At 44.6% G+C, this 18,553-nt stretch overlaps 1 protein-coding gene across 7 annotated transcripts in view; it reads right to left on the bottom strand.

Moving 5' to 3' along the window:
* ACLY (ATP citrate lyase) overlaps positions 1-18,553 on the bottom strand; it is a 463,802-nt gene that overhangs the window by 370,784 nt on the left and 74,465 nt on the right. For all 7 annotated transcript variants that reach the window (XM_085616801.1, XM_085616574.1, XM_085616958.1 and 4 more), the window contains exons 2-3: positions 15,241-15,424; positions 7,670-7,792 (exon numbers count right to left, since the gene is read on the bottom strand). In XM_085616801.1, the coding sequence (XP_085472927.1) occupies positions 7,670-7,792; positions 15,241-15,399 (282 nt within the window). In that variant the 5' untranslated portion in view covers positions 15,400-15,424. The remainder of the gene's footprint in view (positions 1-7,669; positions 7,793-15,240; positions 15,425-18,553) is intronic.

The following is an 18,553-nucleotide window of genomic DNA, read 5'->3' on the forward strand; positions in this document are numbered from 1 at the left end:
TTAGTTCCCATTTCAGCCCTGGAGGGAGGAGACCCTTTGCTATCTTAAATACCATGGGGATCGGCTACTCTGGCCAACAAAACTGAACAGTGCATTTGCAACCAAACTTAAGACCGTTAACGAATAGCTCACAGCCGGTTATAAATCTTGAAATCCTCACAGAAGTACACTGCATACGCCTTACACTCGACAGCAGGTCCCCAAAATACTACATTTAGCAGGCAAAAAGAAAAAAATACTCAATTACAGGGGTTGCTTACAGTTCTGGTGTTTTCAGAGATTGGTTCCATGGTAGGAACAGTCTGCGTTCGGGAAAGCTCATTTTCTAGACACAAACTATTCTTACAGCATTGATAAAACATCCCAGACAGCCAATAGCCAAATGAATTGCCTTAAGACAAATCCGAGCTGAGGATGTAGCAGTGTAAAGGACTCGGATTAAAAGCAAATTAACAAATCCATTCCATGTTAAAGCAGTGAATAGCGATACTTTGCACACAGTCAACGGAGACGTTTAAGTAGAGAATCTCTTGCTTCAACTAACAGCTGCACCGGTTTACATTTTCTAAAGCACAAAATAAATGTTACCCTGCTCCCATCTTCCTGCCAATGCACAGATAACCTTACGCCAACAAGCTTCTCCGTCCAGATGCTCAAATGGCACGATACGCAAGGTCAACAGGTTTCTTACAGACTTAGAATTGTTGTAAGAAATCAGAATGTTTGACCAACCCTTAACAACTGTATTTGCCACTCTATTAATCAAAGGAACAACCTAGAAATCCGAGCTTCCTTTGACTTGTAGAGTGAAGATTGCCAGAGGGCGGCACAGCAGTTTATCTCGCAGGAACCTCTATGCCAAGAAAGCGAGGTTTTTATGCACCACTGTTAACAATTCGAAAGTGAAGCTCTTGGATACTGCAAAATGAGAACCAGTCATGAAACGGCAGCCGCGTAAAAGCGGGCTCATAGTTTCAAAGTCTTCCGAGCACCGGTTAGCACTGCCTGGAGCTGCATGCTGTTATGGTTTTGCCAATGCTAGTTAAAAGGAATGTTGACCACGTTATGTTACATGTGTAATGTTCTATATTCTGGATGATGTAGTTGATGTTAGAACCTGGTTTTGGCAGTTGATGCCGGATCAAGGTTCGTGAGGGTTGCATATTGGAACTAAGGAATAAATCCTTGAGGAATCATATTGTCTGGAAGTACTACGTTATTTTAACATTGGCGACGATTTGCTGTGACAACCCTACACAAAGGAAAACGAACCTATGCGGGGAGAAGAAGAAAAGAAATAAATGGAACTTCATATCCATACTATTATGCTGTTACTCATCGGCGCTTCCTCGGCGAATCGTTAAGGCTAAGTGTCGGATTTCGCGCTACCCACGATTGTCTGCATTCCTTTGAGAAGTACGGAATTCAAAATACAACGCAAACGTTAAGGTACTGTGTTTGTGTTTTATAACATGACAAGCGGGGAGAGATCCGACATGGATTAAGTCATTTCATTCATTGCGGGCTGTGCGTGTTACTTGGTACGAGTCAAGGTCTATTTTGACGCGATTAACGCTGGAACTGACCTGTGATCCGGCGATGTGTACACTGTCGAGTGGAGGGCAGAATGATGACGTATCGGTGAGTCAACTGTCTCTGTGAACCAGTGCATCTTGGGATACAACATCTAGTCTGCTCACTCTTCATTAGTCCAACGTGATGACGTACTGACGGCGGCGGCCATTTTAACCCTTCATTATCTCGTTTTTGTCAGTTTTCACAGCGTTTGGGTGTAAATTGACGTTGGAAGTGAAGAAACATCGAGGGGTGTGAGGTAAAATTATTGGATTTTGACTTCTGTGCACACAGTAATGCACACACTATTGGAACTTGAAGATTAAGAAAATAAAAGTCGTCGTAGCATATATATATATAATAAACTGACATCATTTTTTTGGTTTTTGTTCCTTCTCGTTTTTCCTACATACTAACTATTTTGAATTCACTATGGCCACTTCATCAGAACCACCTAATTTTTTGTCCGAGAAGGGGGATCCTGTGTTGCCCTGGAAAAGATGGAAACTGATTTTTGATTCTTACCTGGTGGCCATTGGTGGCGAGAAATTCTCTGCTTTTCGTAAACAAGCCATTCTTCTGCACAACTTGGGCATTGAAGGCAGGTGTATTTATGAAAGTCTCGATTTGATTGAAATTGGTAACGATGGTGGTGAACCTAACAATGTGTATGATATGTCGGTATTAATGTTAGAGAAACACTTTGGATCGCATATTAATGTGGTCTTAGAAAGACATAAATTCTTCTCTAGGGTTCAAGGCAAGACGGAAAAAATTAGTAGTTATGTGGCGGCACTTAAAACGTTAGCTCGTACATGTGAGTTTGAACATCTTACTGATTCATTAATCAGAGACCAAATTGTGAGATGCACTAACAATGTAAAAGTGCAAGAAAAACTTTTAAGTAAAAATACGTGTTTGAAGGATGCTGTCTCTATTATAGAGGGTATGGAAAATACCAGTATGTGGGTACGTGAGATGCGGGAGGAAAAATGTAAGGATAGTGTGGACAAGGAGAGCACAACCACTGAGTCTTCTGTAAATGAAATTAATAGAGTTGATAGACAAGAAAAATGGTACACCAGTTTGTAAAGATGGTGAAAGAAAATTTGAAAAGAAAAAGGTGTACAGTGCTCCTGATAGCAAACCCAATGTTCCCAAATGTTTTAGGTGTGGGAGTGAAGGGCACTGGACAAATAGTCCAGGTTGTTTTGCTAGATTTGCGACTTGCAAGACATGTGGGAAGAAAGGTCATTATGCTCGTGTATGTCGGACGGTAAAACAACAAAATGTGAATTATACAGGTGATGAGATCAGAATAATTTCTAGTTTACGTGAGGATGGCAGTGTAGATGTTGATCCAATTGAGATGCCTGAATGTGAGATCACCATTGGAGATAAAAAAATAATAGTGTCGGCTGATTCTGGGTCACCTTACACAATGATTGGTGACAAGAACTGGTCGGACGCATTTGGTGTGGAAAATGTGGAATTACTACCGTCAGACATCAATCCGGTAGGTTATGGTGGTGTTAAAATTGATGTCCTGGGCTATTGTGTCAAAAGAATTCAATTTGAAGATCGTGAGACTGTAGGTAAAGTCTATGTGGCAAAGAGAGGGGATAATCTCCTAGGATGGAGACATCAGAGAGACATGGGAATCACACTTAATCCTAATAGTAAGCAAAAAGTTAGTTTGCTTTCTAGGGAGATGTTACCGGTTGATATTTGTGAGAGATTTCCTGCTGTCTTCAGCAATAGTCTTGGACTTTTAAAAAGAACTTTGAACATAAAATAATTTTGAAGAATGTTGCTATACCTTTTGTGGCTAAGGTAAGAAAGGTTCCAAATATGATGATGGGACCATTGGAGGGTGAGTCAAGGAAACTCAAAGAGAGAGGAGTCATTGAAGAAATTGAAAGTTCGGAGTGATTGGCTCCGGTAGTTTTGGCACCAAAAGATGGTGGTAAGGAGATTCGGTTGTGTGCAGATTTGAGAGGTTTAAATAAATTCATTTGGGTGGACAGACAACCGTTACCGAATATCATTGAAACTTTGATAAAAGATGCCAACATTTTTAGTGTAATGGACTTGTCCTCTGCTTACCACCAGGTCAAGTTACATCCTGACTCGAAGCATTTGACTTCATTTGTGACACCGTTGGGTGCTTTTCGATTTGTGAGAATGCCTTTTGGGCTTGCATCTGCGGCGGCATGTTTTCAGAGAGTGATGAGGCAGGTTTTGCTGGGTATAGACAAAGTTCTCATTTTTCAAGATGATATTTTAGTGTATGGTAAGGATTTGGAAGAGCATGATGCCATTCTTTGGAAAGTTCTTGAGAAACTACAGTCTGCTGGTTTGGTGATTAAAAAAGAGAAGTGTAAATTTAGGGTTACATCAGTAACTTATCTTGGTCATACAATTTCTGGTGAAGGGATTAGTCCAAAGATTGAACTAGCTAGGAGCATAATTGAAGCCCCTGAGCCAGTTAACAAAGATCAAATGCGTTCTTTTTTAGGATTAGCTGAGTTTTGTTCAAAGTTCATTCAGAACTTTGCTTCTATTTCTTTACCTTTGAGGTCTTTGTTTAAAAAAAGGTACTCCGTTCGGTTGGTCGAATGAGTGTGAACAGGCTTTTAAATGTGTGAAGCAATGCATTTCGAAATTACCTACTTTAGGTAACTTTGATGTGAATAAAATAACAATTTTATTCACCGATGCAAGTATTTCTGGGTTAGGTGCTGTACTTTCTCAGGTGGTTGATGGTGATTAGAAGGTGGTTGCTTTTGCTTCACGTGCACTGAGGGATGCTGAGGAGAGATATTCTGTTATTGAACGGGAGGCACTCGCAGTGTTCTGGGCTGTTCTTCACTTCAAATTTTTTTTATGGGGAATACCTTTTACGGTAAGATCGGATCATAAACCTCTGTCAAAGATTTTTTCCTCTAGAGATGTGGAATTTTTTTCGCCCAGAATTGCACGGTGGGTAGATGGCTTGTCAATTTACAACATTGTGGTTGAGTTTGTTCCAGGTTCTAAGAACTGCATGGCTGACTGTATGTCTAGGTTACCTATTCATATTGATAATGTAGATTCAGGTTTGACAAATATCAATTGGGTTTGTGAAGCCGCTCTTGAGGATAAAGAATGGAGTGAAGCTTATGCAAAGGATAAGGATATTACTGATTTAAAAAAATTCATTGTGAGTGGTTGGCCTGATAGGAAAATGTTGTCTGTCTCTATGGAGAATTATCTTAATGTGAAAGATGAGTTAAGCATTGTTGATGATAAAATTTTAAGAGGGAAACGTGTTGTTGCACCTGATGCGTTGAAGAGTAAATTGATCAATTTGGCTCATGAAGGGCATCTAGGTCGTAACAAAACCAAGAATAGGTTGTGTCAATGGTATTGGTGGCCAAGAATGGATCATGAGGTTGAGAATTTAGTTAAGGATTGTTATCAATGTGCAAATAGTGATAAATCTAAGAAGACTTTCACGGCACCAATCTCACCTGTTGAGATACCTGCTGAGCCTTGGACTAAGCTAGGTTTAGACATTGCTGGTCCGTTTGAGATGCTATCTCATGATGAGAGGTATGTAATAGTGCTGGTGGATTACACTTCCAAGTGGGTGGTAACAAAATGTGTCCCATTTGTGAATAGTAAAGTGGTAATTGAATTTCTTAAGGACGAGTTTTCTAGAGAAGGGATTCCAAAGACACTTATCACGGATAATGGGGCACAATTTGTGTCTATTGAAATGGAGCAATTTCTTGCCAGTTTGGCGATTATTCATTTTAAAACTGCTCTATATTCACCTCAAGCTAATGGGTTGGCTGAGAGCATGAATAAAATTGTCAAGAGTTGTGCTCAGAGAGCCTTATTGAATATGGAGTCTGTTAAAGTATCTTTGAGAGAAACATGGTGGGCACATAGAGTTACACCGAATACTGTAACAGGAGTAGCACCTTTTACTGTATTGAGGGGTAGAAAGCCACACTGTAAGTTGAATCCTGTTTGGATGAAATTGGATACTTCTACTCATGATCAACCTTCTGTTGTTGAAATGAGTATAAATAGAAGAAATTATCAAAACAAATATAAAACCAATTTTGACAAGAAACATTGTACCAGACAAATTGCATGGAAAGCTGGGGACACTGTTCTTGTCAGAAGGCCTGGATTTGTAACAAAGGGACATTCTAGATTTATGGGTCCATTTGTGATTTCTGAAGTCAAGAAAAATGTGGTCGTTTTGGATTCTGGGGATGTTTGGAGTATGTCAAGATTGGTGAGCATTTCAAATCAACATTCTAGACTTTCCCAACGCGTGTGTGTGGACCATCATAGACAACACTGGCAGGAATCTTGATAGGTTTAGGTCTAGGCCTATATGGCATAAGGATTATGTCATGTATGTTCCAAAATAATTGTAATATTGGAGTTGACAGATCTAGAACTGAACCTGGGGGCATTAAGGTTATGTCATGCATACTCATAGATAATTGTGACAAGGTTGAAATGTTTATTAATTTTAGGTGTTCTGGTTGTTTTTATTTTCTATTAAGGATTGTCGATATGGAAACATGTTAGTTTATTTTTGTTTAGTTTTCTTTGGGGGGAAGATGCGATATGGAAACATGTTAGTTTATTTTTTTTTTAGTTTTCTTTGGGGGGGAAGATGTGTTATGGTTTTGCCAATACTAGTTAAAAGGAATGTTGACCACGTTATGTTACATGTGTAATGTTCTATATTCAGGATGATGTAGTTGATGTTAGAACCTGGTTTTGGCAGTTGATGCCGGATCAAGGTTCGTGAGGGTTGCATATTGGAACTAAGGAATAAATCCTTGAGGAATCATATTGTCTGGAAGTACTACGTTATTTTAACACATGCTTATAAGATTAGCGACTGCTTAGTATACTAGACCAGTGACTGTCTTAACGGTCCACGACACACAGCAATGTTCCCAAAAACGGGGTCAAATCTGGGGGAAGATGGTGAGCTTTTTTTGGCCTGGGCAAGATGACAATGGATATTAAAATTCAAACCTATGTCGCCGATGTTACCCTAGATGGCTTTACTGTGAACCACTGTGTGCAGTGTTCAGATTTGATCTGTTACCAAAAAAACAAGAACATTTGATATTTTTATAAAAATATCAGCCCACGAAAATAAATGGGAATTTTAAAGCTTTTGATCCATTGCCACCTTTCCGCTCCTATCACAGAATACGAAGTAGAGTCGTTTTAACCTATCGCTCACAGCAGCTGCCAGATCCCGTTTTGTACTTCATCTGTGGACAAGTACATTAGGGCAGGCCCCTGTCTAGAGCCCAGCGGTGAGCAAGCGCGTCAGTCATATCATAACTCAAGTCCAGGGACAGAATTTCCATGCTCTCCCCCACTATCTTCTCTCAATTTATGCCAAGGTCTACCAAGGTCTACCACGTCACTTTGTTTCCAGGGTAACATCAAATCATCCGGGAACAAGTCACAATGGCAGACACTATGCCAAGACTGTGCACATCTGAACTTCTACTCTATTCTGCGAAAAAAAGGCAATGACACATCAGAATCATATCTCACAATAATATATAGTACTACTAGGACATTAGATTAGGCATATCAAAGTCTTTATTTACCAAAAGTTTTAAAAAAAGGTTTGTTTTAAATCACCAGCCACCAGTGCCCTGGACCATTCTTTCCCATCCTTTGTCACATCTGCCCTAGTCTCTCCCACATCTCAGCTATACTGCATATCATCCCATGATATAAATCTCCCTCCAGAAACCCTGCCCTGCACAAGACCCTTCCCTGGCCCAAATCTAGATCATTTCCTTACCCTGCTCTCAATCCTCTTCACCTTCCCATAATCCCCTCCTGCCCTGGACCCTTCCCTGACCTCAGTGTCCTGGACACCCCTGCCATGTTACCTACTCTAACCCATCTATTGAAATCCTTCCTATTTTATTACCCCACCTCTGGCCATGAGCGCTGCACTCTCACCTAAACCTCTCCCACCCCCCCACCCCCCTTAACGGCCAAGCCCCTTCACTCCCCGTACGTCCAATCACCGATGCCATTTACTCACTGTGGTTTCTTTTCCGAGCCGCGGTTTGAGCCAGCTCTTCACCTGATCCAAATTCAAGTTAACACAGACCAGGCCAAGCTTCCCGCGTCGCTTGATGAGCTGATCGGGCTTCACAACCAGAGGCTGAAGACAGGGCGTAGGGAAGAAAGAACAATAAAACAAAAACCACCAGAAATGTCATTAGGAACTATCACTATAAACTATAGAGATGGTCATGGCACCTACTTTTTAAATAAAAATACAAACATTAAATATTATAATGGTTGAGAAGAGGACGGCCAAGAATGCCTGCCCGATATCCTAAACATGCAAATATTAACAAGCATTGGCATAGCCAATAGGTCTCGCCTTTGGGACCTTAAGTGTTTAGCCATGCAACAGTTGCATAACTAAATACTTATAAGGTCCCAAAAGCGAGACCTATTGGCTATGCCAAGCGGACGTCAAAGTGATTGCGATCAAGCATCAAAGCGGCCGTGCGGCCGCAAAAGTAATCGCGGTAAAAGCGGGCCGCGCACCCGCGCACATGCAATGTAGCTCTAGGCTGGCCTGGTAGCACTTTTTGGAGCCTTCTCAATAAGTCTCGCCAGACCAGCGCATGCGCTGGGTCAGGCGAGACCTAAAAACGACCCACCAGCCTGCTTCCATTCCGATTATCGTTGCATACGTGGAAATCACCAATATTAAAATGTATCCATCTTCCAACTACAATCATACTGTACTGCTACATTCTCTACACCATCCCCTTTGCATAGGGGTCTTCTGCTAATCCGAGAATCACAAATGACAGCGAGAATCAATCCACCTTGCCCTCTTCCAGTTACTCTATTTTTCATGTTTACATATCTTGCATCTCAAAACGTCTAAGTAAAAGGTGCTTCATTTGTAACAGTTAGAGCATCTATACATGTTCAAGTAGATTTTGCGGATATAAACGCACTGATAGTCAACATCACCACTCTCAAACGTGTTTAACTGCATGTGACTACAAAGCTTTGTAAATAGTAGTCAAAGTTAACTATGGGGCCAAGATGTAATTTCAGAGATATCCAAATCACATAACAAACAGATACATTTTGTTTTTCTGTATGACTTTATGCCTCAAGTGTAGGATGCCAGTGTACCTGCCCAAGGTATACAATACATTTGTAGATTTAATTGACACACGGTGCTTAACTTTGCAGAAAGTATTCATGGTAAGGGTGACTTCAGCGCAGAGGGCAGGAGAGCTTTTTAATGCCTTATTTCATATTATAAAGGACTGCCATCCCTAGGAATGAATACGGTTGAAGCAAATATGATAGGAGGATCGAAGGAACAGCGTTCATAGGTTTATGTACAGCACTGACTGCATGAACTCACTGGGCGGCTGAAGGAGGCATAGGACCCGTTGCTTTGAAACTCAGACTGTAGAATGTCTGCAGGGTGTCTGTATGCACGTGTGGAAAATCAGAAAATCTCCAATTGTGAATCAAATGATCAGACGATCGAGGACTGGTCTTATGTCAAATATTTATATCACTTTCAAACAATCAACGTTTTTTGGGGTGAAGAGCTGCCAATTGGTAAATCGGTTACAGAACAGTTAACTGAGACAACACCGCCACCTAAAAAGGTCACTTGTTACCCACCTGTGTCATTTTCAAAGACCACCTATTGCTTACAATATACACAGAGTGGACTCTGGGCTTGCCCTTTTTCAAACTTTTTTTTTTTACAGGCTTGAGGCTCTCAGTCACATCATGGTTTAGCTCAGTTCAGTATTTATCTCTCCTCGAATGTTATTGGTTGTAGGATATATCTTTCCGCCTCTACTCAAGTGGTTGCATTCAAATGAATGAAGGACTACTTTAGAATTATAGCTTTCTCTGTCCACTCTTCCTGGCTTAAATTTGATTATGCAGCATGCATTTCCATATTAAATCCAGCCCACTTTGCTTGTCAAGGCTTCTTAATTTAAAGGAGGCCTTTAATCATTATCTCTGAAGCATAACTAGAAATGTATTCTTTTATTTTAAAAACGTTTTAAGGCCGATTTCCAGTACTGGATAATCACGTACTTTACAGCTAAAACTTTAATGTGAGTAAAATGAATTGATTGTACTGCACGTATCATTGTATTGTATTGAGAGGGCTGGTGTAAGGTTCAGCAGTGTGGGAACCACCCTTGTGAAATGGTAAAGAGCTGATCCCTGCAGGAGAGGCCATCATTGGTTGCCTGAGCCAGTGGGACTGTACACAAGCTTTTTTTGTGCGTGACGGCAGCTATGTGGAAGCAGCGTGAAAGCTTCCCCAGGCGTATTCCTCTCTGAAGCAAGGGGGGAAAAACATGAGTGGTTTAAACTACCTTGTTATACTTAAACTACATTTGTAATGTAAATGTTCTATAAATACCCACCAACTTTAAGTATGGTGTAAACTAATTTGCATAAACTAACACTACTTTATGGAACTGATTACACTGCTGTAGTAGGTACACATTGGGGTCTTTCTGGGTTTGGATGTATTGCTTCCGTTGCAAACAATGGGGCGATGGTGGTGTTAAATTGTAATTACAAGTTCTGAAATGAGCTTAAAGTCACACTGCTTGACGGTCCATCTTAACAGAGTCTCAACTAGCACTTTGCTTGGTTTTTCGAGTGTGGTAAGTATCTGACACCTCTGTAAAAATGATAAGTGTTGCTAGACTGTTAAAAACGGTGTTCCTTTGGAGCAGAATTTAAAACTGTTTTTCTCCAGGTTTACATCCACAGATTGCGTGCAAATCAAATCAGGTGTTTGTTAAGCACGACTCCTCACCCCGGGGGGTGGGTGTATATATATATCTCTCAGGTTCCAGTCCATCAAGGAGGGGGGTCTGTCGAAGAGCCAGGTTTTGAGGTTTCTTGCGAAGATGGGGAGAGATGTTATCCGTCTGAGGTGGAGCGGAAGATCGTTCCAGGCTCTTGCCGCGCAGAAGGAGAAGGAGCGGCCTCCCAATCTGGTTGTTCTGGTGAGGGGGAACACAGCGTAGGAGAGCTTGGCTGATCGTAGGGTCCTTTGGGGTGCGTGAAATTTGAGTCAGCTATTCAGGTATGCTGGTCCCATGTCATGGAGGGCCTTGTGAGCATGGGTTAGCATCTTGAAGGTGACTAGCTTCGATGAGGAGCCAGGGGAGTGTGCGCAGGTGCTGGGAGATGTGACAGTGTCTTGGCAGGTTGAGGACCAGTATTACGACGGCGTTTTGGTGTTCTGTAGCTTGTGGGTGAGGTTTTTGTTTATTCCGGCATAGAGTGATTTGCCGTAGTCGAACCTGCTGGTGACCAGGGCATGAGTGACAGTCTGTGTTCAAGGGGGATCCATTTGAAGGTCTTATGTAGGAGGGGGAGGGTGTGGAAGCAGGAGGATGAGACGGAGTTGATCTGGCGGTCCATTTTGAGCTCCGAGTCCAGGAAGATTCCCAGGTTGCACGCGTGGTCCGTGGGGGTGGACAGGCTTCCGAGGGCGGGGGGGCCACCACGTGTCGTTCCAGGTGTATGGGTTTGGGCCCATGATTAGTACTTCAGTTTTGTGGGTTTTTAGTTGCAGACAGCTATTTTTCATCCATTTGGCGACGGCTTCCATGCCTTCTCGAAAGTTGTCTGGCGGTGTTGGGTTCATTGGATAGGGAGAGGATGAGTTGGGTGTTGTCTGCGTGCGACACAATGTTGAGTCCGTAGGTTGACGATGGGGGCGAGCGGAGCCATGTAGACGTTGAAGAGTGAAGGGCTGAGGCGGGGGGGGGTGGGGGGGGAGTCTGATCCGCTGCATTCTGCCAGAGAGGAAGGAGCGGAACCAGTCGAGGGCCTGGTCTTCGATCCCTGCGTCGTGGAGTCTGTGTATTAGGGTGCGGTGAGAGACTGTCGAACACTGCTGAGAGGTCAAGGAGGATGAGGGCTGCTGTTTCTCCTTTATTCAGTAAGGTACGGATGTCGTCTGTTGCGGCGAGGAGGGCGGTTTCCGTACTGTGTTTTTTTCTGAAGCCGGATTGGGAGGAGTCGAGGATGTTGTGCTCTTTGATGAATGTGGCGAGTTGGCTGTTGGGACCGGGAGCAGGGAGATGCGTCTGTAGTTTTTTAGGTCAGTGGGGTCCTCGGAGGGTTTCTTCAGGAGGGGGTTGATCTCAGCGTGTTTCCAGTCGTCAGGGAACGAGGCGGTTGCCAAGGAGCGGTTGATGGTGTGGCAGAGCATGGGTGCGATGGTGTCGGCGGCTCTGTTGAAAATGTGGTGGGGGCAGGGGTCCGTGGGGGATTGACTTCATAGTCTTCAGTGTGTCTTCGGTAGCGAGGGCTGTCCAGTTGTCGATCACTGGATTCAGGGTGTCGGGGTGGTTGCTGAGGGTTCAGTGTGTTGGTTATCTTCGTCAAAGTGGTCGTAGATGCTCTTGATTTTGTGGTAGAAAAAGGTGCCTAGTTTGTCGCAGAGGTCTTGTGAGGGAGGGATGTCGGTGGACTCGCTGGTGGGTTGGGCGAACTCCTTGATGTTGAATAGTTCTTTGCTGTTCTGTGCATGAGTGGAGATTGTCTTCAATCGCTTTTTTCCTAGTTTTTCTGATGAGTTGGTGGCGGCTCTGAAGTTGTTGTGGGCTTCTGTGGATTTGATGTTCCTCCAGGCCTTTCGAGGTGGCGGCAAATGCGACTGGACTCTCGAAGTACAGTGGTGAACCATCTAGCTTTCTTGGCGTGGGTGTTTTTCTTGAGGGGGGCTATGGCATTGGCACGGTCGGAGATCCATCTGTGCATGGTTCAGGCTGCGGTGTTGGCGTCGACGTTTTCCACGATGGTTGGGGTGGAGTTGCTGAGTGAGGAGGTTTGCTGGTCGTCAGTGATGATTCTGGTCCAGTTTCTTCGAGGGAGCAGGTGCTGGTGTCTGTGGATGGTGGGTGTTCAAAGGTGAAGTGGACGCATTGATGGTCAGTCCATGGGAGTTCGGTGGTGTGGCTGAAGGTGATGGAGTTTCCTGTTGTGACGAGGGGGTTGAGGGTGTGTCCTGCTGAGTGCATGGGTTCGGTCACGATCTGGCGGAGTCCAATGTTGTGGAGGTTGTCCAGGAGGGATGTCGTGCTGGGTCCAGTTGGTTGTCGAGGTGGAAGTCGAGGTCTCCCAGTAGGGTGTAGTTGGTGGATGAGATGGCATGCGGCGAGATGATGTCTGTGATTGAGTTGCCGAAAAGTTCGTGGGGTCCAGGGGGGCGAGGCCGGGGGGGGGGGGTCAGTAGATGAGGGTTCCTCGGAGGGTGGAGGTAGGGCTAGCCAGTATCTTGAAATGAAGTTGTTCCATTAGGTCTGTGGGCTCGTCGGAGAGTGTGCTCAGGCGGAGGGTGGATTTGTGGACAATGGCGATTCCTCCTCCCGGGCGGGTGAGGCGGTCCTTCCTGGAGATCTTGTATCCTTGGGGAATGGCGATGGCGATGTCCGGTCCAGAGGTGGTGGTGGTCCAGGTTTCGGTAAAGAATGCTACGTCCGGGATAGTGCTGTCGAGGAGGTTCCAGATTTCAGTGGCGTGTTTGTGGAGGGATCGGACGATGAGCAGTATGCATTGCAGGGTCTTCGGTTCGGTTGTGTTCTTGCGGGCGGATTGCGCTGGGTCAGTGGTCTTGGCGGTGCTGCAAGTGTACCAGCAGCGGTGACAGCTGAAGGGTCTGTGGGTGTCAGCTGGTGATGCTAGCTTGCAGTTGTTGCAGCCTGGGTTGAGAGCGTGGAGTACCGCTGGTCGTAGCTTTGACGGTGCAGAGATCCAGGGTTCCTGGCGCTGGTCGCAGTCGGGTCGCGGACAGGCGCAGACGAGATTGCCTTTGGCGCCCCGGCCGCCATTAAGTAGGGGTCGGGGCGGGCTGGACAGCTGGGAGGCGGGGAGGGGAGCTGGATTGGGGAGGGGAGCTGGATTGGGCCGGTCGCACTGGTTATGCTGGGTGGGAGGGGCCGCGGGGGCAGCAGCGGCAGGGAAAAACGGGCTGAAAAAGGCAAAAGGAATGGCAAAAAGAGAAAAGTGCAAATAAGGCAGCAAAAGTGCAAGAAAGAGTAGAGGAAAGACAGAGGACACAGGAGAGAAAGGGGGAGATTGAGAGGTTTAGAAAACGAGTGAAAAATGGAGGAAAGACAAAGAAGGAGAGTGAAGGGGGAGATAGAAGTGAGGGGAAAAAATGAATGAAAAGGAGAGAAAAAGCGGAGCAAGAGAATGGAGACAGGTCCACTGGACCATCCAGGGATGCGGCGCAGGTGAAACCTGCGCGTGGAGGAGGGTCTCGAACACCTACACTCGAGAGTGCAGGGGCTTGGGGGAAGGCCTCACTTAATGGTGGAGCTGCGAGGGAGGGAGAGCAATTTCACTGAGAAGGAGTCAGTGGCAAAAAAACTCCACTGGCTCGGTTTGCTAAAAATCCTGCATGAAACACTGACTGTGCAGATTGACTACGCTAAATCTCATTCCTATCCGTCTTAATCCCTCTTCTTTTAAACTATATCCCTGCAACACAATTTGTTAATTCCAGCAAGCATATGCTTCTCAAACAGCCCCCCTCTAAAGATCACACCCAAGTCATTAATTACCACGAAGAAACTGGAGACAATGCATGGAATGGTTTCCTTTAGCATGGAAGACTAACCCTAATAACCAACGGTTGAACACTAACTTTGGGATCCCGGGTAGAGTGCTATTCGCCATACAGCGCCTCAGTGCACTGTCAGGGGTAGTAAGCGATATATAAATGCAATTTCAATACAGTAAATTTCAAAAGAAACAGGTCACATTTGTAGGAGTCTTTTCTATTGTGTTATTATCCAACCACTTACTGGACTGTTTAGGATTCTGCAGTCTGTAAGAAGTATTTTACAGGGGTGAGAGGGAAAGGGTGTCCATGAAAGATGTTACAGGACAAGGAAGCCGGTGTTAAATATTTTACAGGATTTGGGTGATGGTAGTGGTCAAAGGGAAGCAAAAGGAAGCACGAAGGGTATTACAGAATGGAGGTATCAGCATGTGCCAAGGAAGGTACAAGACTGGGCAGTAAAGCCTGGGTGGATGGTGTTGAAAGAGGACAGTGGGAGGTCCTCGGGCACTGAGAGGAGAAAGTACTCAGGCAGAAGTGTGTGGAGAACCCCGTGCAAGAGGACCGTGAAGATCCTTAATCACAAGAGCTTGGAAAAGGACAGGGAAGATTCTCTGGCATGAGATCTGCAGAGACGAATTCTAAGGACCGGGAGATTCTTGGGCACAAGGACAGAGAGAAGATCAAACTTTCAGAGTCAGCATGAAGAATGCTACAGGATATGGCAAACAGCTTGTGTGGAAGCTGTTCTAGGACTGGTGAAGGTTATGGTGAAGGATGTTACAAGACGATCTAGAAGGAAAAAAAATGTGTGAAGGTTGTTTTTGAAGGGCGGGATATGTTTCTGGGCATAAGTATTGGGAAAAAGACCTACAGAGGATCTTGGGCAAGAAGACAGATGGAGACTTGGTTGGAGAATTACACTGACGGGAGGGATTAAGAAGATAACGCATGAAGGGTTATACAGCATCACTGGAGGAATGTCTCATTTTTCATCATCTTCTCACCTCTGTCAACAGCCAGGGATGCTCCTGGACCAGCCTATCCCATTCAGTGTCATGGGTTACCCGAGCATACTTGAAGCGGTTCTGCACAGCTGCTGAGGTGCAGATGTATTTGTAAAGGAACTCCTTCCCGGTCTGCTCGGAGATGGCTTTAGCCGACATGGCTATTTACTGAAGACCAAACCTGCTGTAGAACGAAAAGAAAACAGAGGCTATCAATCCAATCCAATCCAAACAGCTTTATTCGACAAAAGTCATAAAAGCGAGACAAAACAAGTACAGGTACAAAATACACAAATAATTTAACAAGAAACAGTGTAAAAGCGAATCTACTTAAAATATTTACAAGTTTTAAAAAAGCATATGGTAAAAAGATCATTGGGTATAACATACCAGATGTCTGACTTTACTATCTGTTACTCTTAGTTCTTATAATCCATGCCCACCCCAGAAATTTGGCAACCGCCACGACAATTACCGGGTCAGTGCAGGTGCGAAGGAGCCTTCCTGCTTCAACACTCTGTCTAGTACCCAATAATTGGCAAACGGGTTTCAACCACACACGCCTCGGGGCCGAATAAGCAGGGCATACAAAAAACATATGCACTAATGTTTCCACCTGGGATTTGCAAAAGGAACATAAATTACTTTTCTGGGGTTCCCACTGGGCTACAAATGAATTTAAGGGCAACGCTCCCACCCGCATCTGGAAAAATAATTTTCTATCAAGAACTTTGGTTACAAGATCCCAAAAGTGTTCTAGCCTAGGGACAAATTTGATGTTCATGAATTAGTCCGAAAGCGAAAGGGGTTTAGTGGCAGAGAGTAACTTCCATGCTAAGTTATTTTGGATATTAACTCCAAGATAATTAAAAGCCTGCACTTGTTCTAGTGGATTGTTGAACAAAACAAATTGATTTCTAAAAGATTTGTGTGGCCTGAATGTCATAAGCTTAGTTTTTTTAATATTGACCTCCAGGCCACGATCAACACAAAAGGACTCAAAAATATTTAATGAACGCTGAAGACCGCCAGGTGTCTTGGCAATTAGAAGCGTGTCGTCAGCGAACATTAAAATTGGGACCTTAGTGTTGCCAAGAACGGGAGAGTCAACGTGAGCTTCCAAAAGTCGATCCGCTATGTCATTAATATATAGGGAAAATAAAGTGGGGGCCATTGCACAACCTTGCCTGACACCTCTCTGGACCGGAAAATCCTCAGTCAACATGCCCTGGCCACCCCATCTGATTCTAGCCAAATTATCTGCATGAAGCCTCTGGATTAGGGACAACAATCCGCCATGAAGCCCCAAATCTTTTAGAGTCTGCCACAGTTTTGAGCGAGGGACTAAATCAAAGGCGGCCCTTAGGTCCACGAACACTGCATACAAATTTCCCTTACCCAAGACCACAGTCTTCCAATAAAGAAGAATAAAACGGAAGACTTGGTCAACAGTGCTAAAGTGCTGGCGGAATCCGGCTTGAAATGGGGATAAAATATTATTTGACGCAATCCAGAGATGGACACGATTTAAAATCAGCCTGCCAGTGATCTTTTGAATCGCGTCAATCAAACTGATAGGCCGATAATTCTCAGGAAGCGAACGGTCTCCCTTTTTGTACACCGGAATTATTTCCGCGGCTTTCCAAGAGCTTGGAATTGGAGCTCCATGTGCCAACGCGTTAGCAATCAGCTGTATATACCTCCCCCATTTTAGCTTGTCGTACAGAAAGACATCCGCAGGAACACCATCCGGGCCGGGAGCCTTACCAGATGCCACTCCCACCAGTGCCAGATCCACCTCAGAAATAGAAAAGTTATCTTCTGGATTAAACAACTGGGGGGACCCATAGCTATCAAAAAGATCGGTAGGGGAAGCATACTGCGGTTTGAAATAGTCCACCCACTTCTCATGTGAAACATTATTTTGGGGACACTCAGACTGTGCACCAGAACCCCACTTTACAATGCTCCAGAATAATTTACTATCATTCCGAAGACTTGCTTCAAGGAGGTCCTCCCACTTTTTGCCATCCCATTGGCGTTTAGCTTTAGCGACACAGCTCTTGTAGACGATTCTCCTGTGCCGTACCAGGCTAACATCGCCACCCTTCAGGGCAGACCCAAGCGATAGCCTTGCCTCCCTGCATTCTTTATTATACCAAGAGGCTTGTTGGTTGGCGCCTCTTGGTCCTGGTCTCACTTTTGTGAAGAAATAAGATTTCAGTTTTGCAAATAAACTATCGTGCGCTGATGTTACATCCCTCAGGTTCCCCTCAGCGGCTAAAACTGAGTCGATAGCAATGATGGAACCATTCACCTCCTCTATGATCTTTGATAAGGTGGTAGGGTTCCCCATAAGTCCGGACCATCTCAAACGACGCATGTCGTTGGATGGCACCACCGCGGGAGGGGGCGATTCCCTGGCCTCAACAGGACCACCGTCCACCTTCCACCATTTATGTGATAAACAGAGGGGGTTATGATCACTCTCTGGAAGGGACACTATTTCCATATCAACGAGGGAGTGCCATAATTTCATATCAGCCAGGATGTAATCAATTCGACTCCTGCTCAGCCCATTATTAAATGTGCAGGCGCCCTCGCGATCGCTTGGCATCCTACCATTCAGAGCCGTCAGGCCCCTTTCCATGCAAAGGGAATTAATCTGAATGGCGACTTCTGAGCATCTTGATATAGGGGACAACTCCAGGGGGGGGATACCCCAACAAAACTCTTCACTATCCTGTAGGTCCCACTTATTATCAACAAGAGGTTTGAATGATATATTAAAGTCACCTGCAACGATGACGAAGGTGTCAGCAGAATAAAGATCAAACAGGCGAAGTAAGTCATCAATGACCGAAGATTTTGCACCTCTAGAGCCCCTTACGTACACATTATATATGTCGATTATACCCAATAATCCAAGATCTAACCTCAACAGTTGGATATCACTACTTCCCGTGTGGGGAAGCTTAGTGGTCAAACACAGTTCGCTTCTTAACCAGATAGTTAAACCCCCTGATGGACGCCCGTGGGATCCCTTGGTTGCCGGGATGTGAAAGTTTAAGTAGCCCATACAAAAGCGTGGTTCAAGAAGCCAAGTCTCCTGGAATATACAAATGTCCATTGAGTTAATAAAAACTACCCAATCAGAAATAGCTAGCTTGGAATTCAAACCAGCAATATTCCAAGAACAAAGAGAGCCACCAGCCAAAGGAGGACCGGCAATATCAGGAATAGTGAGTTGCGAATCTGCTAAAGGGCTACTAGCGGGTGGATCAAACCCCTGACAAGATTCCGGAACAGAGAC

The sequence above is a fragment of the Triturus cristatus genome, chromosome 1_1, assembly GCF_964204655.1.
Source record: "Triturus cristatus chromosome 1_1, aTriCri1.1, whole genome shotgun sequence".
Classification (NCBI taxonomy): domain Eukaryota; kingdom Metazoa; phylum Chordata; class Amphibia; order Caudata; family Salamandridae; genus Triturus; species Triturus cristatus.